Raw genomic sequence first — 23,984 nt, forward strand, 5'->3', positions numbered from 1 at the left:
CACATCTCGTGAGAGTATCAATTTGTCTATTTGTACTCATGTTTTTGGCAAATAAATGTTTTCTTTCTTTCTTTCTTTCTTTCTTTCTTTCTTTCTTTCTTTCTTTCTTTCTTTCTTTCTTTCTTTCTTTCTTTCTTTCTTTCTTTCTTTCTTTCTTTCTTTCTTTCTTTCTTTCTTTCTTTCTTTCTTTCTTTCTTTCTTTCTTTCTTTCTTTCTTTCTTTCTTTCTTTCTTTCTTTCTTTCTTTCTTTCTTTCTTTCTTTCTTTCTTTCTTTCTTTCTTTCTTTCTTTCTTTCTTTCTTTCTTTCTTTCTTTCTTTCTTTCTTTCTTTCTTTCTTTCTTTCTTTCTTTCTTTCTTTCTTTCTTTCTTTCTTTCTTTCTTTCTTTCTTTCTTTCTTTCTTTCTTTCTTTCTTTCTTTCTTTCTTTCTTTCTTTCTTTCTTTCTTTCTTTCTTTCTTTCTTTCTTTCTTTCTTTCTTTCTTTCTTTCTTTCTTTCTTTCTTTCTTTCTTTCTTTCTTTCTTTCTTTCTTTCTTTCTTTCTTTCTTTCTTTCTTTCTTTCTTTCTTTCTTTCTTTCTTTCTTTCTTTCTTTCTTTCTTTCTTTCTTTCTTTCTTTCTTTCTTTCTTTCTTTCTTTCTTTCTTTCTTTCTTTCTTTCTTTCTTTCTTTCTTTCTTTCTTTCTTTCTTTCTTTCTTTCTTTCTTTCTTTCTTTCTTTCTTTCTTTCTTTCTTTCTTTCTTTCTTTCTTTCTTTCTTTCTTTCTTTCTTTCTTTCTTTCTTTCTTTCTTTCTTTCTTTCTTTCTTTCTTTCTTTCTTTCTTTCTTTCTTTCTTTCTTTCTTTCTTTCTTTCTTTCTTTCTTTCTTTCTTTCTTTCTTTCTTTCTTTCTTTCTTTCTTTCTTTCTTTCTTTCTTTCTTTCTTTCTTTCTTTCTTTCTTTCTTTCTTTCTTTCTTTCTTTCTTTCTTTCTTTCTTTCTTTCTTTCTTTCTTTCTTTCTTTCTTTCTTTCTTTCTTTCTTTCTTTCTTTCTTTCTTTCTTTCTTTCTTTCTTTCTTTCTTTCTTTCTTTCTTTCTTTCTTTCTTTCTTTCTTTCTTTCTTTCTTTCTTTCTTTCTTTCTTTCTTTCTTTCTTTCTTTCTTACACATCTCGTGAGAGTCTTTCTTTCTTTCTTTCTTTCTTTCTTTCTTTCTTAGATCCAAATGTACCAGCGCAGGCGAAATACATCAAAAGAGATTCCAAACAAAGCGTAGCTGCGTTACATTATAAGACTTCCACTCAGTTCCGGCGCGTGGAGAAGGATAAACAACACTCGAAGTTGAGATCAGTCAATAGTGGAGCGTCTTATCCAATCCACCATTGCGTATCACACGTAACTACTGAGTTCATCTCAACGTAACAAACATTCCTAGTATGTCATAATGACAATAATTAAACATACACACTTCCACTGATGAGCAATATGATTATTACAGAATGCAAGCTACACTTATGTGCATATGATCTGTGAGAGTTGCTGCTATCTCTTACATAATTTGTGTCGTCTATTATTTTATTCTGTAACTGCATTTATGGTCCAGAAGCCGAGCCCTATTCTTATTTATATATTTTGCAGTCGGTCTTATCACTTATCCGGTCGAAACCAACGAAGTCAAAAACAAAAAGCTTTTAACCAACTTTTAACAGTCAAAACTAACTTTTGACTTTTCAGTGGAAAGTAGTTTTTACTGAAAATCTCTAACCCCAAGACTCGAGATAAATAATAAATAAATATGAATAAATAAATATATTAGGACAAATCAAACAGATTGTGCTAGCCCCAAAGTAACTTCTAGACTTGAGTTATGGGATAATAATAACTCAACGATACCATATTTTATGACAAATACATATATAGATAAACATCCAAGACCCGGGCCTATTAGAAAAAGATCATTTTCCATCATGACCCGACCGGGGCTCGAACCGGGGACCTCTCGGTTCAGAAGCAAGAACTTTACCACTGCGCCACCGAGGTCTACTCTCGCACACTAGCGCCCTCTTATACTTTATTCTGTAACTATAACAATGGCTTGTGTGAGTAAGTACCTACTGGTATGTGGCTACTTTATTTACCCGCTATACAATAACGGCAAACAGTTCGCCAAATATCGGCTTCGATACATTGCTGGTATTTTATTACAGTAAAGAAAGAAAGAAAGAAAGAAAGAAAGAAAGAAAGAAAACATTTATTTGCCAAAAACATGAGTACAAATAGACAAATTGATGTCAAAATGAATTAGACCTACACGTTTTACCGAATATAGGTATGCAAATATAAATAAATAAAGAGGAGCATGCTATCCACTACAAATCCAAAACAAAAAAAGAATTATAATGTATTTATACTAGCTCTAAATTCTATCCGAGTCTATCATTAAAGAAATCATTTAAAGTATAATAACATTTATCAGTTAATAAAGACTTGAGGTGCTTTTTAAATAGATTTAAATTTAAATAAAAACTCTCATACAAACAAAGAAATTGGTAGCAGTGTATTGTGAAATTCTATTATCGGCTTCACTCTATCGCCGAACTAGGACAGATGCCGTCGCGAATGCGATAATTGCGTAGTGAACATGAGTGCTTTTATTTACCACAATGAAAACCAGCAATGTGTGCCGAATTCGTCAAAATTCGGCATATATATAGCTGGCATGAAATGGCTGGCATACTGAATTGTAATCATGTACAGTGAACAGCACATCAACCTACCCAAATCCATTGAAATTCCGCCAATATTACCGCGTCATAGAGGTTCATGCTGGGTAACTTGATGTCCTGTCACAGTGTCCTGTTGACTGTACATATATTTGTTGTTGCTGTGGTATATTACTTAGTTCATAGATAGCGTTTTGTTGTTTTTTTGTTTGTAAATACTTTATTACATGAAAATCCTTCCCACTAATAATACAAACTAGGGGTCCCGGCTTCGCTCGGGTTAAAACATAATAAATTATAAACCTCAACCATCCTCTGGAATCCCGCTATCTATTGGTGAAAATCCCAAGAAAATCAGTAGTTTTTGAGTTTATCGCGAACATACAGACAGATGCGGCTGAGGACTTTGTATTATAATATATAAGGATGTGTGAAAGTTTGTGAAGATGTGTTGTGTCACTCTTTCACTTAGGCTGAGGGTCGTGATCATTATGTGGAATGAAACACATACAACAACTTTCTTGGCACTATTGTATAGATGGAGTGGTTCGCCATTGCCTTCTCAATTTCACACACAAGTTAATAAATCAACCAGAATGCAGATTTCGTCACGATGTTTTCCTTCACCGGAAGCAAGTGATGTGATTGATACAAACTCATGTGGCACGAGTAGGATTCGAACCTGGTATCATTCGATCCACATGCGGGCGTATTTATCTAGTACCTTTATTATTACATACAAAATTCAGTGTATGATTGATTATATACTGACTAAGTTCACTACATCACTGCCTAAGAAGTCTAGAATAAGATTCACCACACCACAATCAAAATTCGTACCAACGTGTCACGCTTTTCAGTCAATGTCAGCGTTCTAATAGTGCCTTCTTATCTTAGTTTGTCGTCTAAGATTCCAGTACTTTATCTATTTTTGTGAGTTTGTGAGTTTGTATGTTTGAGGCGGGTAATCTCCGAAACTACGGAACCGATTATAAAAAAATATTTCGCCCTTAGAAAGGTACATTATCCAAGATTGCTAAAGGCCATATTTTACCTCAAAATTCCCACAGGAGTGAAGCCCCGGGCAACATCTAGTACATAAGAAAATAAACAAATGTTATAATGTGTTAAAACAATTTCTAACATAGGTCCACTTTATTTAATGAGATAATCGTTTGCGTACAGAAATACGTTTGGAAAATTTTGAAAATTGATAATTAGGGGAAGGAAGATTAGCAACTTCTGTCTGTTCGTCATTTCTTTTCTAATATTTTTGGATCCACACATGATTGAACCGATTTAAGTGCGCGGCTGTACCTACTCCTTTGTTTTTTTTGACGGACAGCGGACAAATTGTATTGAGATTTTATGTCAATGCACGTTAATGTTGAAACCAATGAAAACAGAGCTGTAACAGAAGCAATAGTTATTATATATTTAAGAATTTTTATACAATGGTAATAAAATATTAGTAAATGGTTTAGTTTGAATCTCTTTCATCTTCATGTTCCAAGTAGTATTCGGAGCTGTGGCGCCGCGAAGCCCATGCTTAGCGTTATAAAGAAGACATTTTTAAATTTCAAATATTTGGCTGTTTAGTTTACAACATAGATAAAGAAATATATCTATGGTATACAACCTTTCGCCTGCCTGACGTCAACCCTCTTTGACTATTGTTGTCTAGCTGCCAGGGCTATGTATCCCTTGGTCGCCTTGTACGACATTTACAGGATGATATGGTGTGGTATTCTAGGAAGGGATCTACATGCCGTTTAATTTCTATACTTACCAATAATAAATTTTATGATGAGGTGTTTCTCATGGAAAATTAATTCAGGACGCGTAGAAGTCTTCTCTTAAAATTTATTATTAAAAACGAGTAAAATGTAAATTTTTGAATGAAATTGTTGATCCTAAGTAATATTATAAGCGTAAGTAAGTTTGTTTGTCATTTTCACGCTCTAACTACTAAACCAATCTTCATAAAAATTTGTAAATACTTATATAATACTGAGAAGGAATGGTACCATTCCTCTCGCAAAAATAAATATTCCCATTGGAATATCACGCGGACGAAACCGCTGGAAAATGCTGTTTTCTGGACTGAATGTTTTTTAGACATCCCATTTGCAAAATGTTTATTAACATATTTATTTTTATATGAAATCATTTTATCCATTACCGAACTAGCTCGGTGACGGTGGTTTTATAGTGGGATCTTAGACTATATAGGCTTTTAGAAATTAAACAACATTTCGAATCGCACGCAAACGAAGTTGCGAGCTACTTAATACTATTTCGAAATAAAATACAATGAGATATTATAAAAAATATAATTTAATATTAAAACAAAATATTACAATAACTAAACGTAAGTTTTTACAGAGCGCTCCATACTAACGTCGGACTATCGCGCACAAAACGCAACTAATACTACACTAGCGATACTTTATGATTAGACACAGATTATGTACACGTTGCTCGCCACGAATTACATACCTACACTCTAGCACTCGAATGTACTGAAAGGTTTGCGCATCGACAACTAAATTCCTTCAACTCTGGCTATCCCATATGCATGGAATTATTACTCCATGTCCTATATCACGCTGTAGGGAGTACTATTAGAAAATTTTACAGTTTATCCAGAAAGCGAAGAAAATAAATGTTGGCTGGTAACACTGGGTGTTTGTCGACCAATCTTGACCATTATATTTGGTGTTGCAATGGCAAATAAATTTAGTTCGTCAAAAATCAGTTTTCTACACTTTTTGTTTTTAAATGCAAAATGCAATTTTGAATATATACGATGATAACCGGGTGAAATAGTATTTCAACATAAAACAACTAATGTTTTAGTATCTTCATAGCTTGGCTCAAACAATACCGAACATTTTATCTGATCTAATAAAGTTTAGTTACAATAAAATCAGAATTTTGAGCTTGTTGACACGCAAAACCCCAAACTGGTTATCCTATTAGACCGACAAAATTATGGCCTTCGGATCGGTCTTTAAATTAATTACAACCTAACTAGAACTGAATTCCGTGTCCTCTGAGGAAGGCGTCTATCTGGCCTGTCGACGCGGACTCCCCACGAGGGGCCACGTAATAGAACTGCGGCTGTTGGGTTTGTCTCTGAGGAGCGGATTGGGCGGCGATGGCTAGTCTTTGAGCCTGCGCACGCGCCGCGGCGCGGTCCCTTTGCAACTGACTCTGCTGCAACTGTTGTTGCTGGGCGAACAACTGCTGAGAGCTCTGGAACTGCGCCTCCGATTGCTGCCTCTGGTAGATTTCCTGGGGATTCGCGTGCTGAATCTGGTGTCTGAATAGCGGCACATTCGGGGCTTGTGAACCTTCTAGAGATATCTGAGGAGATGGCACGAAAGGCCTCGATGAGGGTTGCGGCTGAGCGACGTATGGCTGCAGTCGTTGATTCAAGTTTAGCTCTCCTTTAGTTTGCGGAAGTGTCTGAAATAATTGAGTGTTGTAAGATCCGCTTGAGGGATCGTATACGAGCTCGGTGGAGTATAGAGGATTACCGCTTGGTGCTGGAGCGGCAGTGAGAGTAGCTTTCGTAGGTGTGCTGATGGAAGCTGTAGTTGATTGCAGTTGTTGGTTTTCGCGGTGGAACTTTGCGAATTCTGCTGCGAAGTCGATTTGTCCGGGAGTGGGTCTGCTCGTCGTGATAACAGCAGGAGCTGGGGAAGGCGAGTAGTTCGGTTCTGGACTGTACTGTACTTGAGGTTTCGGGGTCACTTGAACTAATTGCGGTCTGAAAGTTGTCGCTGGAGGTAAAGCTCTGGCCGTGGTCGCTGGCAAGGGACGAGGTGTGATCGCGACTGGCTGAGCTTGGTAAGTTGGTCTTCTAATAGCTGGGCGTTGTACAACTCTTTGCCTGATATGCTGTAGAGGTTCTTCTTCAGCTTCGTCTTCATCAGCGTCCCTGAAGTCGTTTTGGAAGTAGGTGGTGGTGGGTCTCGCGGTTGTTGGCCTTAGCGCTGGTCTGGTCGGGTAGTTGGGTACTCCGTCATCTCTTTCGCCGGAATCTGGTGCAGCTGGTTCGTTTTCTTCTTCTTCATTCGGTTTGTTGGGGTCACAAGGGTTGCCGGAGACGTAGGTGAACTCTCGCTTGTTGCCGTCCGGGTCGATGTAGCCGTACTTCCCGCGGACGACGCAGTCGGTACCCCTGGTCTCCTCCTTGAAGGACCCGTCGGCGGCTTCGTAGCCGAATGTGAAGCTGCCGTCGTCGTTCACCTGAAATTGATAACGAAACAATATTTATTTATTACTTAAAAGAAACTGTTAAATTGTAATTTAATTAATTGTAAATAATCTGTAAAATACACTGTTTTCTAATACGGAGAATCTTACCTACTTCTTTTAAGTGAATCTAGACTCACACTATGAGTTTTGTTTGTGCTTGATTTTTAGATTTATCCTTGAACCTGCACAGACGAGGCAGCTAATTGATAAAAAGCTTTTGATGCTAAATTTAAACATACATTTTAAGTGAACTTTATGCATGGGCATCATATTCGTGAATGCAACCAGGAGAACCCTCAGATGATAGAGAGAGGTACCTTATTATTATAGTTCTTGACCATAGGCGACAAGCAGCGCACGTGGTCTGCTCAGGCAGCTATTTTTTGCTCTCTTACAGTTCAGGCTTCAGTTTGGCGGGAATGCGTGATCTGGGGTTCCTGATGGTCTGCAGGGGCGGCTGTTTGTTGCTCTCTTACAGCGCAGGCTTCAATCTGGCGGGAGTACGTGGGCTGGACTCAGATGAGAGATAGAGAGAGATACCTTATTATAGTTCCTGATGGTCTGCAGGGGCGGCTGTTTGTTGCTCTCTTACAGCGCAGGCTTCAATCTGGCGGGAGTACGTGGGCTGGACTCAGATGAGAGATAGAGAGAGATACCTTATTATAGTTCCTGATGGTCTGCAGGGGCGGCTGTTTGTTGCTCTCTTACAGCGCAGGCTTCAATCTGGCGGGAGTACGTGGGCTGGACTCAGATGAGAGATAGAGAGAGAGAGAGAGATACCTTATTATAGTTCCTGATGGTCTGCACGGGCGGCTGCTTGTTGCTCTCGTGCAGCGCAGGCTTCAGTCTGGCCTGGGTGCGTGGTCTGGGCTCGTACTCATCATCTTGTCTGTCTGATGCTCGGTAGAGACTGTCGTAAGCGTCTGCGGGGACTAGCACCACCTGGAAGATTTTAGAGATAATTGTTAACAAATTTTGTTGATTAGGAAACATTTTTGACTAATCCCAATTTCTCAGGCGGTTAATCTATTTTTAAAGTGACGCTCCAATAATATACTAAATTAAATAATAGGTATTAAACGCGCATATACTTTTTCTATTTCCCAAACGTTTCGGACCTTGTTACAAAGGTCCGCGGTCACTGGACTGACTCAGCAAGCTACGGCGACGAAGTAGGTAGGACAGACGGTCCGATAGAATCTTCTTCTACCGCCTTAATTCTCCAAGCAAATAGAAAAGGTATATGCGTTTAATACTTGTTATTTAGTATATAATTATGCAACGCGAAAGTAGTGACGCTCCAATGTTTCTGGGCATAATGTAACAGGAATACGTTCAAATAACAGAGAGAGATGATATTACGTCTCACCTGGTTGCCAGAGGCTCTCTCCTGCGCTTGAGGCTCGTACTCGTAGGCATCTTCTATAGGTTGCTGCTGTATTCTAGGACGGGAGCGAGCGCCTGCTGCTATCCCTGTCGCAGCTAGTAGACATAGTACCTAGAAGAGAGATAGACATATATTAATGTTGCATTATGGCATGGAACTTACGTTATCTAATGCAATTGGGATTGTTTTTAATATAAGCGTTGTTAATTTTGATGAATAATTGGGCCGGAAATATAGTTCTAATTAAGTAATTCTTTTTCAACAAATAAAAATAGATTATTCATTAAGTGTTTCATTCAACTACGCATCGATAGATCAAAGAATATATTTGGTCTCTGAAACGGAAGAATGTTTTACTCTACGTGAATGTGTCGACGAATTAAATGTAGGTTCATTTATTTTTTGACAGTCAGTCAAAAGGAGAAATTATTGTCGAAGATAGATTGTACAATCATATCCTACCGAGTTAGATTTTCTAAATTTTCTAGGGATTTTTCTATCTTGTGTTTGATAAGATTAAAACTTGTCACATAAGCTGTCTTTAGTGACAAATTTTAACTGAAGATGAACAATCATTAAACAAATTTTCACGCTATTGGCTTTTCATTTCACACCTCGGGCAAAATCACGGGCGTTAAATTAGTATGTCCATAAAGTAATTATGTAAAGTTCAAGGGCATTGTCTTATAATTATCTTTAGTAATTGTTGTCTATGGCAATTACGACCAAGGATAATATTCGGTTTAATTGCCTGTTGCAAAATTTTAACAATAAGTTGGAAGGTTTTAATTAGGAATTATGATCAGGATCTGGTTTATATAATTACCAGATGTTGCCCGGAACTTCGCTCCCGTGGAATTTTTGAGATAAAATATAGCCTATATAGCAATCTTGGACAATGTACCTTTCTAATGGTGAAAGAATTTTTGAGATCGGATCGGTAGTTTCGGAGATTACCCGCCTCAAACATACCTACAAAGTCACAAACGTTTACCTCTTTATAATAATAGTATAGAAGTATAGATAACTAGCGGCCCATCCCGGCTTCGCTCGGGTAAAACATAATAAATTATACACCTAAGCCTTCCTCAGGAACCACACTATCTATTGGTGAAAAACGCATGAAGATCCGAGCAGTAGTTTTTGAGTATATCGCGAAGAGCCAGACAGACAGTCAGACGCGGCTTAACGCGGTTAATATGTAAGGATCTTTAATGCTGTTTACTGTAAATATTATATTTAAAATGTAGCTATTTTAAAAATTGTAACTTCGCCGTTAGCAACCGGCCAACTTGCCATTGTCCCAGAATACAGGGAGGAGCTACCATGAATCATAAAACACGTAGACACTTTTTTTTGTAAACAATGAGTACCCTATATGGGAACAAGTTTATTTGTTAGACAAATTAAAAAAAAAACACGACTTTCAATATTTATATACAACTTTTGAACGGCTGAACAGATTCTCATGAAACATGGCTAAGGACACTCGGGATAAAATTATCTATGACACAAAAAAAAAACTAAACGAAAATCGGTTCATCCGTTTGGGAGCTAAGATGTCACAGACAGATACACAGACAGACACGTTATACTCATAACACCCCTCTTTTTGCGTCGGGGGTTAAAAAGATGCTTGTGGACGTTAGTAACGTGCTAAGTACAAGTTTGTATGTTTCGTGTTAGCCCTACAGAATATGCAATCTAAAGGCTTTATCCACATAACTGTGTATTGTATGCATGTCTAATACAAACTATCAGACAAGAGTTCTAGGCAAATCAAAGTTAAGTACTTATATTTATAGTTTGAAAAGCCAATCATTACTCACCAACTACCTGGTACTATAACATATAAATCATAAAATAAAACAACTGTTACTAGACACAGTAGCTATTGTCCTTGAACGACAAGATTACATTATAAAACGTGCTATTTGTCACACAAATTTGACAGGCAAGGTCATATATCCATAGTGAATTAGTTGTCTGAAAGACAGATTTAGGTATAATAATTCATTATTACTTTAGCGTCATCCCTCTTTGGGAACGGTATTGTAGGCTACCAGCTGCTTAGGGTATGTGTTCCTTAGTTCGACGCCCATGGTAGTATAGTGGTCCAATTTCAGGGCGAAATCACATGGCAGAAAAGTAAATTGTAAACATGGTTACTGGTATCTAACGCATAACCTTCCAAAGACGCATAAGGTACATAGAGACTAACATCTTTTGTGCTACGACTTTTGTCTAAACGTAATAAATACAAGAAAGTTCATTTTTCTAGTTTTAACGTCGTTTCAATAAAACGTTAACTCTAAGCTCGATTCCGCTACATAACGCTAATGTACTGTATCGTGTTGCTTGGCTATTACAGATGTGTAGAATCGCAAATTATATTGTATTTTTTTATCTATGAAAAAAAAAAAACTACGAATCACGAAAAGTCGTAGAATAAGAGTTGCTTGTTTCGATGTACCCAATTAGTCTTTAGGAGGTTTTGTATTTGATACCAGTAAGCCTGTATACCAACAGATTCTTTACAGAAAGTGTTTAGATACAACGTCGTTGCTATTATCGTGTACAAATCCATTTATCGTATTTTATGTTTAGTTTACAACACGAGACTTAGGAAATAGTTTGTTAAAATCACTTTTGCTAGTGTGTAACAGATTTCAGTAAAGTAAGTCATGAGTTTTAATATAACCGTTCCGTGTTTCCATACTTTTTATTTGCGTGAAGTTAGGGTAAGCCATACGGACTTTTCTGCATAGAATCATTGGCTATCACTTAAAAATCATTGCAGATAGATGAAGTAACAGTAACTGTGTAAAATCGATACTCATTTAATTTTTTATCGTAGTAAACACTTAAGGTTTCAGATAAAAATGGGTGGTCCTATCGAGACGTGTGAGGCGTCAAAAGATGCGCCTCCGTTAGCCTGATAAGATGGTGCAACAAGCCAACGATAAATTTTATAAACTGAATAGTTACAATTGAGACCTACTGGGTTGACATGTCTAGTCGGTTGGACAATACCTTAAGAAAGAGGACGGAGTCGTGTGCCCGATTTTACTTATACTCTTTTACGGAGGTGAAGATAAATTCTTCATTCTTGGAATTACGGAATAATAGTTAAGTGGAAATAACAAATCAACAAAATCCCGCCAAAGTCACGAGTAAAAGCTAGTGATCAACAAAAAAAAAAAAACAATGACAAACGAAACAAAGCTACCCAATAAGCAATTAATCAAGCCATGTCAAAACAGCAATTTTAAGAATGAAGGCTTCGCCAACAACATGACAAGTCAATGGGGATGAGTTACGACGTTGCGACACACCAGACATGCACATCCGATGACCCTTAAGGTCAATAGCAAGTCATCAACCGGTTACATAATCCGGTTATTTGATACAAACGTATACAACAGTTATATCACTATGAATCACTAAGATAAATCAACAAAAAAATAATAGCACTTATTGTTCAATATACTTAACTCTTTGTTCAAATGGTGTAATCTTCTGGACACCTTCATTAATAACTAGATGTTGCCCGGGGCTTCGCTCCCGTGGGAATTTTGAGACAAAATATAGCCTATAGCAATCTTGGATAATGTACTTTTCAAATGTTGAAAGAATTTTTGAAATCGGTTCGGTAGTTTCGGTGATTGTCCGCCTCAAACATACAAACTCACAAACGCTCTTTATAATAATAGTATAGATAGAATAGTTAAGTATAAACGTAAACGTAGATCAAGTCAATTAGAGTAGTGACTTAAAGTAGTGAATACGCGACTTGAATAATATATTATGACATTAGTTTTAGCATCTCATTCTTTTAGCAATCTTTCTTTTTTTTCATGTGACATTATTGCGTACGTTTTGTACATTTAGCTTTTTATTTATATATATATTTTGTGTGACAATTTTCAATAATTTTATTGGAAATATAACTTTTATTTTATTTATTTATTTAAATTTTGACATTTTTAACAATGATGTAAATTCGTCCTCCTAATTTTTAATATATATATATATATAAGACCTATATTTGTTAATTGACGTCCTTGGAGAAAAGGCTGCGGTGAAGTTTGTTGCGCCGCTCCTTCTTCACTTGCGCTTTGGAAGCCGGCAGTAGACTTAGAAACACAGAAAATAAGAATATCATATCTGATCGTAGCCTGTCACTATACCATGATGAGTATTCATTCACTAGTTCATTCGCCAGTTCTAAATACGTTAAATCTTTTTACACTCTACACACAAACTATGACTACTGGTCGTCGACCACTTATTGGAGCGAATCTTCTAATAAACAATATATATAGCACCGGTAGTTCATTTCAACTACAGTCATTATATCCAAGAATAATTTTGTGTAAAACTATTTGGTCAAAAACCCTTTAGGTATAAAAATCCTTGTTCAAATGTAATGTAGATTACATTACATTAGCAGTAGATTTTGGGTAAAAAATAACAAACATCTATTTTATTCCAAACAAACTTTCACGTCAATTACAATAGGGGGATTGTTATAGGACTAACACATACATATATTAACCATGGCAAATTCAAATTCAAATTATTCAAATTCAAAATTCTTTATTCAATTTAGGATGATATACATCACTTATTGACGTCAAAAAAAAATACTTAAACTAAGTCTACTGCCGACTTCCAAAGCGCAAGTGAAGAAGAAGCGGCGCAACAAACTTCACCGCAGCCTTTTCTCCAAGGACGTCAATTAACAAATATAGGTCTTATATATATATTAAAAATTAGGAGGACGAATTTACATCATTATTAAAAATGTCAAAATTAAAAATAAATAAATAAAATAAAAGTTGTATTTCCAATAAAATTATTGAAAATTGTCACACAAAATGTATAAATAAAAAGCTAAATGTACAAAACGTACGTAATAATGTCATCAATCAATTACATATGTTATGAGGATACTGCACCACGATTGGGCCAGACATTATTGTCGTTCACATTCTAATCTCTGGCAGGCCGTCACTGTATCAGCGTCATTACAAATGCATTCGGCAATCGGAGACTGTTTGAATAGCTGCATTAATTTAGATTTCAATGACATGATCATTTCGACCACGACATACCGTTCATACTTCTATATCGAGCGGTCGAGTTTCAAAATTGGTCTTCCCACTCTTCCATCATGGGGAAGCAAGAAAGTAACAATACTCGTTGTGTGTGTTTCAATGCACGTAATGACCACGAACCTCAGCCACAGGTACGACAATGTAAGAGAGACTCTTCTATATTTTTTCAAAGGACTTTTTTATTTAAGTGTTATTATTTAAAAAAAAAAAAACAATTATAACAGAAAATAATATGCAAACTGCATGTTGTTTTTTTATTGCCTAAATTGGAACGAATGTTTCTTCAAATCGTAGAATTGTAGGTGTAGGCAAACCATTCCATTAACAGTGCCAAGAAAGTCGTTGTATGTGTTTCATTCTACGCAACGGCTGCGCTTTAATTACAAATATCAAATTGATATGATGATAACGGATCGTAATGAAAACGCGGACGCAGCGGTCGAAACGCTCTGCGAGCCACCGATGCCATGCATAGAAATACAATCAGATTATATTCAGTTTATCGCCATTACATCAGCCAGTTCGATCGCCATGTCTACATTGTGATATTATCGACATAACTGCAATAATTGCAGACACCGCATACCGTGCCGCGTCCCATTTACTGTATTCTGGGGCAGTGTGCATTTCATCGGTGAATGTTTAGCTCCTATACTAATATTATTTATTATACATGAAAATCTGTCTGTCACGCTTTCACGGTCACGGCTAAACTGCTATGCTGATTTTGATGAAAATTGAAATAAATATAGAAAGAAAGAAGATTAAAGAAATAATGTTATTTATTTATTTATTTATTTATTTATTTATTTATTTATTTATTTATTTATTTATTTATTTATTTATTTATTTATTTATTTATTTATTTGCATTGAATGGCTACAAATAGTCTTAATTTACGAATTTAGTTCCAATACATACTTAGTTAATGACCAGAGGTTATTATTTTTATGTAGTTAATACTTAGTTGCCAGTCCTGCCTTCGCGCAGATAAAACCACCATAAATTTAACCTAAACCGTCCTTTGGAATCGCACTATTTATTGGAAAAAACCCGCATCAATATTCGTTGGGTAGTTTTAAAAATCTAAGCATACATAGGGACAAACAGCGGGAAGCGACTTTGTTTTATACTGTGTAGTGATCGTAAAGCTGCTAATTTCTTCCAGGCTTTTATATGTATATACAACATGAGTAAATACAAAAAAAGTGCCATCATTTAAAACCCTCAGCCGTTTAGTAACCCGATACACCGTTCAATCGCCTTCGCACCTATTCTCTGAGGACAATACACAATTTCGTATTCACAACAAACATTGCCAAACGAGTGTAATTAATTTGTTCTGTCGAAGTTTTGCAACCGTGTATCAATAATGTCGTTTGTAGATAGACGTTGGTATTATAACGCTAGTTTATTTATACATATAATCTATACATATTAATAAAACTGCAAGCTATATCTGTACATAGGAGGCATTGAATAATAATGGGGTTCTTTATGGGACTAATAGCAGCCAAAATAATGTTTTTATTTTTTTATTTTTATCCATCTGTCTGTCTGTATGTTTGTTGGCGCATCACGCAAATACTACTGTATGGAATTTGATACGGTTTTGGCAGTTGTATAGCGGATGATCTAACTTAAAATCTAATTTAGGTTTAATCGCGATACATTACTTAGAACCCGGGAAATTGACAATAATAAGTTATACGCGGAGGAAGCCGCGGGCAAAAACTACCTATAGACAAAACAATAGGTACTTATACTAGTCACCCATGCACATTAGACTGCCAACGTCATTCCGTCAATAGCTCACATTTTCGTACACTTTCACTGGGCGCGCCTGTCGAGTGGGCGTCATTATAGAAACGTAAAGTTATGTAATCTGCAATAACACCACGGAAAGATCTGAATTAGACTTGTTAGACGCCTCCAGCCTTCGGGAATGCTAATGTTGCCTACCAAGGCTGTGTGTCTATCGTCCCACCTCGACATATACGGGAGAGTATGGAGCACAGAGCCAAACGTCGATGGGTTATTGTGAGTGAGAGTTAAACTGAAAAAAACTTTATAATCACAATGAGAACACACCATTGTTTGCGATGACCATTTCCATTAATATTCAAATTGAATAAATAATTAAACAGGATGATAAACATCACTTGTTGACGTCAAAATTTTGCGTAAATGAACAAGAAGCGACGCAACAAACTGTACTTGTTTATATACTTATTTGCCGACTAGCATAAAAAATAGGGATGGACATATGTAGTTCCTAAATAAATGTAGGCCACAGGCACTGTTTCATGTTATATTCTAAATTAAATCATTGTTACCAAAGATTTAAACTACTATCATTTCGAAACGACCATTGCCGAGAATGATAATTATATTAAGACAAATCACACTGATTGAGCTAGCCCCAAAGTAAGTTCTAGACTTGTGTTATGAGATACTATCACTGAACGATCCTATATTTTATAACAAATACATATATAGATAGAAACATCCAAGACCCGGACCAATCAGAAAAAGATCATTTTCCATCATGACCCGACCGGGGATCGAACACGGGACCTCTCGATTCAGAGGCAAGAACTTTATCACTGCGGCACCGAGGTCGAGAAGAAATGCAGAATGGACTGATTTAAAACAATGTTGGTTATCACGTCAGGCTTTTAATCCACTATACGACGGCCACCTACACGGGTATTGCTAAATAAATTAAATAACCGAAGGATATATTTAATTTAAAATAAAGCCGGCACAGCAGCTAGCTGATTGACCAACAATAATTAGGCAAGTTCACACTCGAACTGGTTCATTTAGTGTGGAAATGTTCAGTAACAGAATGGAATGCTAATTCTTCGCGCAATTCGGATGTAATGTTATTATTATGCCTGTGTTGCATGTAAGGTTAATATCGCAAAGAAATTTTGTCATCTCATTTATTCATTCACAATCTTACATTACAGTATATAAATAGATGTTTACAAAATTTTAAGTAAGGTAAATATCCTCGTCGGGTATTGCGAAAGCAAATTTATAGACAATTATATCAGTGTGCTTGGACTATTTTAATTAAACAGCGATGGCGGGTCGAGAAATAATGATCAATAATATAAATCAACAATAATAAAAAATATTGTTGTAGGATCTTGTCTGAGTATATATTTATAAATAATTATACTCGGTATTTGGCAAAGATTATTTATTTAGGGCTGGTAAATCACGAGCAATACATTTAAAATACCAACAGCTAAGAAAATGTTCAATAACAGATGTGTTATTCCAGGTTATATTTCCTTTGGCGATAGTTCGGCTACGCTAATCTAAATATTAGGCATTATGCCACACTAAATTAATTTAACCGAATGTGACTCCTTAAATGTTGTCTGTTGCATGTCAATGTACTGACTGGAGGTGTGTTTCCCATGGATTTAGTAAACACTTCGACGGAGCATCTACTAATTCCATGGTGTTTCCATAACCATTCTTCTTAATTGTGACATCTCTGTGCCATGTTTACAGCAATATATTATTTATTCATTCATTCATTCACAATCTAAGGTAGGTTACATGTAAATATTGAGTCGTTAATAATGCGGCTGCTGCTAGATAAGGGAAAAAGTAAATACGTCAGTTACTGACTTAACCAAATGTGATGAAAGGCTTACCGCAGAAAAAAATGACACCGATACATTTTTTACACAAGTCCACAAACTGGTCTACCATACAAAATCGGCACGACCAGCCGTGCTAAATATTTATTCGTGCAATAAGTAACACGTAATGACACGTATATATGTCTATATTAACATAATAAAGTGGGTAAATCATGAAATTTGTCACGAAATAAGACAAAGTCTAGTAAGTATTGCATTTTCCCAAGCAATTTAATATCCCTAGTCCCAATAGTATACAAAAGCATAGAATAGGATGGTTTAATAGGTTTTATATACATATTTTAAAGTGACAACATGAAATATTAGAAAGACTTGATGAGGCATGAAAACAAGTCATAGAAGGATGGCTCGTGGATGGTTCTCAGAGAGATTCGGCCACTGCGGCCGCGCTTTCATTACGATTCGTCAATTTTCTTGAGGTAGGAACATGGATTTAGTAAGTACGTCGTCGAAGTACTAATTCCATGGGTAGGAATCATCAAATTAATTTTTGTCTTTGTCAAAATTCGAAAAATTGTAATGACAGCGCGGCCGCACCGGTCGAAACGCTCTGCGAACAACCCAGAATGGTCACTTTAGGGTACTTCGTTGTTAACGTTAAAGTTGACTGGTGCAACCCGCTCTTAAAATGCCCGAACACCTTAATTATGTGTAGAGATAATGTGCCTTGCCATACGGCATGGAACTCTTTGACATTTAGACAATAGCTCGTAAAGTACTGATACAGACAGATTATAAAAATTAACTCTTTTTGTCAACTCGACCGTGACTTTATCCGACGACGAAATGCGATATGATCTGTGTGTTAAATAAAAGGTCAAATACCGACATTAATAGCTTAATAAAGTGCATACATATACGTGCATACAAAATGTATTATAAACTTCCTAAATGGTAAAAAAATTACACATATGGTATTTCATATTCTATTGTGGAAATAGATCCTTCTTTCCTTACAGTCGTAGTATTCTTATGGCTGTGGGTCGTGGCCATTTAGTGGAATGAAACACACACAACGACTTTCTTAGTATTATTAAGGGAGTGGTGGCAATGCTTTCTCCAATTCACACACTTGATGATGTAGGATCTTGTCTGAGTATATATTTATAAATAATTATACTCGGTATTTGACAAAGATTATTTTATTTAAGGGCTGGTAAATTACGAGCAATACATTTCAAAATCCAACAGCCAAGAATCGTCCATGACAGCATTTGTTTTTTAAAGAAAAGAAACATCGCGCAGGCGCGAGCTCGTCGTCACAGCGCATGCGCGTAGACAGATGATAAATAACACGCGCTACAAGGTTTCCTCATTCTGTGTTCCTTCACTGATGCAAGTGGTGTTTGATGAAAACAACTATACATGAGTCAGATTGAAAACAAACTCACGTGGCGCAAGTAGGATTCGAACCTGGGTCCTATCAGTTTACAGGGGTCTTAACCATTAGACCACCATCGCTATAATATTGAACTCCTGAAAAAAGTGAGTAGCACTGTAACTTTTGAAAAAATTAATCACAGAAACAGTATCGTGTTGTTCATGTTTTGTGACAACCCTGACTGACTAGCTGGCTTTTCTCGCCAAGAGAACGAAACAACTGAATTTTCTTCGATCAGTCAACGCGGGACCGCGTCTAGCGTTCTTGGGCGTGGTGCCCGAGTAGGTACATTATAATATTGTATGAAATGAACCAACAATGTTACATCACAAGGCCACATGCGACATTATCAATTAATCTATATCTCAATGCACACCGCCTCCGGCAGCGGGCCACTCGTGACGTTGCTTAACCTGCAATAGCTCTGGTATTTTTGGGTGGTCTCTTTGCATCTTAATGTCTTATTCTACGATAATTTTATGACCATAGTCGACTGAGGTGATTGCCGTTGGTGATATTGCAAACCGATAGTACAAGCGATACTTGAAATAAAACTAAATTAAAATGAAAGATTTATTATTGACTAGATTTCGCCGGCGGCTTCGCCCGCGGTTTATTTCGTGCGTTCGTTCATAAATTATTATTGTCAATATCAGTCTCGCAACCTGTCTGCTGCGTTTGCGCACTAAACCTCAAAAAAACCGACCTAAGTCTCTCACTCATCTTCTAGTTTTCTCAATGTGTGCTGTGATACCCCGAAACCCATACTGGCAGTATGGGTCTTAAAACCACGATTTGTCTAATTTATTGATATTATAATTATAAAAAGGTAAGCGTTTGTGAGGTTGTGATTTTGTAAGTTTGATGCGGGTAATCGCGGAAACTGCCGAACCGATTTCAAAAATTCTTTCACCATTAGAAAGGTTATCCAAGATTGCTATAGGTTATATTTTATCTCAAAATTCCCAACGTCTAGTTTATTAACTAATACAATATTTCTTTTTTTTTTTCTAAATGTTTATGATATCACTACCTAAACCTGGTGAAGTCACGGTCTAGAATAATAAACGCTTAACCCAGGTCTAGCTGAAGGTGAGAATGCTACACTAGTTGCACCTAGGTGTAGACTCCATTTCAGGTTCAGTAATTTAAATAAAGATATTCAAAAATGTTATATTTGAATCGCTAAATAAGTCATTTGGAATGCGTAAATTGTCTAAACTACTGCCTATTAAGTCGATGATCGACTGATGATATTGATCTGCGATTACCGATGGAGCAACCGTATCGTAAAAGATACAGTTAACCTCTGCTCCTTGACTTACCATTGAGTTTTGTAGCAAGAGCCGACTAGGTATATCTTAAACTAGCTTGTGCTCGCAACTTCGTCCGCGTTTTTCGTGCGTCCGCTCATAACTTTTTATTGTTAATATCTCTGATACTAAGCAACGTATCGCGATTAAACCTATACCAGATTTTAAGTTAGACCATCCGCTATACAACTGTGAAAATCACATCAAATTCACATATGTGAGTAAAAATCCGTTTTCCGTGGGAATTTCAGGAAATCCCTTTTTAGTGCTCCCCTACACTGTCCTAGGAACCTACACACCAAATTTCAGTTTTCTACGCCCAGGAGTTATGGCTGTGCGTTGTCTGTCAGTCAGTCACTCAGTAAGGCAAGAGTTTTATATATATAGATAGAAGTGAGGCGCATAGTTTTGAGGTAATAGCAAAAAGGCGCAAAAAAAGCGCAACCGTGAACATACTCAGACAAAATCTATCAGCTCTTATAGATATTGCTATCAGCTCTTGTAGATATTGCGATAATATGATATTGATAGATGATTGATGTATGGGAAAAGAAGTAGGGACTGGCCGAAGAAGAGGTGGATTAAGGCAGGATATGGCTAAAATAGAAGAAACAGATCGATTAACATCAGACAGGGAGAAGTGGAGACTGAGTTGCTGTACCGATCTCACATAAAGTGTAAGCTGTTGATGATTGATGTATTCATTTAGGAGGAGTTTTACTAAACTTTTTTATTGTTTTAGTCGTCTCTACGACATAAACTCAATGGACAGTAGCTGCAAAACTACAAAATTGCCCACTTGGTAACTGTTCCGCGTTAGTAATGACACGATGGAGTCATTGATGCCTCGACTGTTTGGACGAAGGTTTAGGATGTAATCGGTCACGAATAGTCTGCGATCATGTCTTTTTATGGTCTCTAAGTTTGTAACTTTTTGAGAAATGAAACATATGTGAAAACAGTGCCTGTGAAGGTCTAATTTCTGAACGATTTGATTTCATTTTTAAGGCCCATAGTGCTGTATTACTATCACTACATTGACGACCTCGGTGGCGCAGTGGTAAAGTGCTTGCTCCTGAAACAAGAGGTCCCGGGTTCGATCCCCGGTCTCAACCGGGGATCGAAATCATCATGATGGAAAATTATCTTTTTCTAATTGGCCCGGGTGTAATATGTATTTGTTATAAAATATAATATCGTTGAGTTAGTATACCATAACACAAGACTCGAACTTACTTTGGGGCCAGCTCAATCTGATTTGTCCTAATATATTTCTATATTTTCTACATAGTATAAACCAAGGTCACCTCCTGTCTGTCTGTCTGTTTACTTAGATCTTTAAAACTACACAACGAATTTATATGCGAGATTATTTTAAAAAGACATTGCGATTCCTGTGGATGGTTTAGCTGTTTTAGACGAGCGAAGCCGGGACCGACTGCTAGTGTAGTATAAACTACCAAAGATCGCTGGTTTTACTTAGGTTGATACAAGATGACTCTTGTAATCAAATGGTGTTTTTAACCGTCGTCAGTCTCCGGGCCCCTATATTTTAATACAATAATTTTGACATCGGTCTATTATAGCCCCCTTAAGGTCAACATTCTTCGTTTTCTTCTTTAGCCTTTTTCAACCATCTCCCCTCCAAAAGTCTCAAAAGTCCTCAAAAGTCTCCCCTCTCTCTTTCCACGTGTCCCTTTCTTTGTTTGTTACATTATCAAATTTACCTCTAATAAAATTGATTCCAACGTCCAAAGTGATGTTCGATCGAATAGGCTCCCTCGAGAGACCTCCCGGACTATATTAAGAAATGAACAAATTGATTTATTGGCTAACAACTCGCAAGAAACGAGATGCAAGGTACATCCACATGAATACACTGCAGACATGTCGAAAGTTAAGACGGATGTAAATCGTCATTTGATTTGAGCTATTTACTTGTCATTTGTGGCGACTTTTACTCGACCCCTGTGATTTCGTCACGCAGTTTCTTCTTATTTCGTTTATTACTGCTAATACTGATGTCAGACTTTAATTTAAGACGCACAAAGGCTGGGTGGCTCGGTCCCGTGACGGAGAACATCGTGAGGAAACCTACACGCTGGTTGACAGTTTAAGTTCACTAGTGTGTAACTGTGTATGCGACTATATGCCACTGGATAGTCGTAACAATCAAGTCCTTTAGGCGATTTGAATATAATCTGACACCAGTGTTAGCAATAACCACACACTCGAAAAGAATAACTGGCGTGATCTTTACAAATACTGCCATTTTGTGGCAGTAGTGTAAGTGAACTTGCAGTCTACCAGTGTGTAGTTTTCTTCACAATGTTTTTTCACCAAGTGGTGGTCTATGGAAACTGCTACATTTGTTTTTGTGTGATGTGTATGAGTCATTTTTGCTAACAAGTCTTAAACTATATTTTTATGATTTTGCAGCAACACAAATTAAAACTTTTTAGTGAATCACTTTCATGTTACTTAAGAATAGTTAAGTAATATGGATATATTTTATTTTTTTCAAAAAAGTTATCTATAGGTAGGTACTGTGAAGATTTATCATATCTTTAGGACTCGTAAGAAAAATCGGAGTGTTATGGTATGGTATACGTGCCAGAAGTGCCAGAAATAGAAATATTTGAATAATTCAAATATTTCTCAATTGCCAACTTGTGTCCTAATTCTAACATCAAATTAAATACCCTATTTACACTTTAATTAGCTGTTCACATGATAAATCATGCAATACATGGACATTAACTACGACAAATTTTGACCTTAAGTGTATGATATGGCGTGATAAAATACGATTACACAAATCACTGTCAATTAAATGGTACTTGTGACGTATATTTCTGGTCATTTGGATTTTATGGTCTAGTAGTGTTTAAATACATGCTCACATATGTAAAAGACGAATATTGCCCATGGATCAGGGGCATTAAGTACTTACAGCTAGAATGGAGACAAAAATCTGTGGCTGACTGACCCCTTCGCTAAAACAAAACGCTCTGTGTGCAATGAGGAAGATGTGCCTTAAAAAAAAACATGTGGTTGCGTGTGCCTCAGGTTGAAACATAGGCCTCTTAGGTATATACATAATACAATACATATACACAATACAACTGTAATACATTAGCGCGACGCGTATTTGCAGACTGGCAGTATAAAAATTATTATTTCACCAGCATAATATGACTTGCGCGTTGATGGGTGCAGTGCAATCACTGCACCTACAGTGGCTATGGCTGAAAATCAACGTGTTGCTCCCCGAGGAGCAATATTATCGTTGCTCCATGAGTATTTTGTGTTGCTGCAGCACACGTACACATTACTTACTTACACGTGATTAAATGTGCTCTTAACTATTGTACTTGTAGAATTTTTTGCATTTTTGTGTGTGTTCTGTTGCTGCGAATAAAGATTTTATCTATCTATCATAAAGTTTTTATCTATATCTATAACATCCCTATCAGGAATTGTCAATTATTTTTTTCTTTTTTACATGTGTGGAGTCGTAGTTACAGTTTAGTTTATAAGTGTGCGTGCCATAGCGCGCGCATGCGTGTAAACTTTCCCCCGCAAAAATGGCTTAAAATATTTGAATAGAAAAAGGGTTTCCCCAATCACAGTTTACAAATGGGTACAATACGAACCCTTTCGGGCATTAGCAATACTAGCTGCGCCCCGGGGCTTCGCTCCCGTGGGAATATCGGGACCAAAAGTACCCTATGTTCTTCTCCGTACTTCAAACCACGTGTATGCAAAATTTAAAGAAGATTGGTTGAGCAGGCAACGCGTTACTTTCGCATTTATAATATTAGATAGGATTGAAGAGTTTACCATGTGCTAGTGTGCGCGGTATGGCCTAGAGTTACTAATACTGTCCAACTCAAAAAATCTGAAGGTCACCTAGTTTTGGACGGACTACGGACTAATTTTGTTAAAACCAGTAAACATATTTCGTAACGATTGATCGATATAATGAGGAACGATAAAATATCGAGAATTATTGCAAAAGTCGAAGTTGCCAAAACTCCTCTATTACATCAAAATACCTTAGTAATATGGATTTTTTTAATGCTACTTGTCAACTGAATGCCACGGGCACAATGGTTGGGTCGACTGTTTTTAATCCCC

At 36.7% G+C, this 23,984-nt stretch overlaps 1 protein-coding gene across 1 annotated transcript in view; it reads right to left on the bottom strand.

Moving 5' to 3' along the window:
* Positions 1–5,008: 5,008 nt before the first annotated feature.
* The window catches only part of LOC128676618 (uncharacterized), a 49,771-nt gene continuing 30,795 nt past the window's right edge, over positions 5,009–23,984 (bottom strand). The window contains exons 2-4 of the mRNA XM_053756817.1: positions 8,327–8,455; positions 7,738–7,899; positions 5,009–6,948 (exon numbers count right to left, since the gene is read on the bottom strand). Of these exons, the coding sequence (XP_053612792.1) occupies positions 5,725–6,948; positions 7,738–7,899; positions 8,327–8,455 (1,515 nt within the window). The 3' untranslated portion in view covers positions 5,009–5,724. The remainder of the gene's footprint in view (positions 6,949–7,737; positions 7,900–8,326; positions 8,456–23,984) is intronic.

This window comes from Plodia interpunctella, chromosome 16 (assembly GCF_027563975.2).
Source record: "Plodia interpunctella isolate USDA-ARS_2022_Savannah chromosome 16, ilPloInte3.2, whole genome shotgun sequence".
NCBI classification, from domain to species: domain Eukaryota; kingdom Metazoa; phylum Arthropoda; class Insecta; order Lepidoptera; family Pyralidae; genus Plodia; species Plodia interpunctella.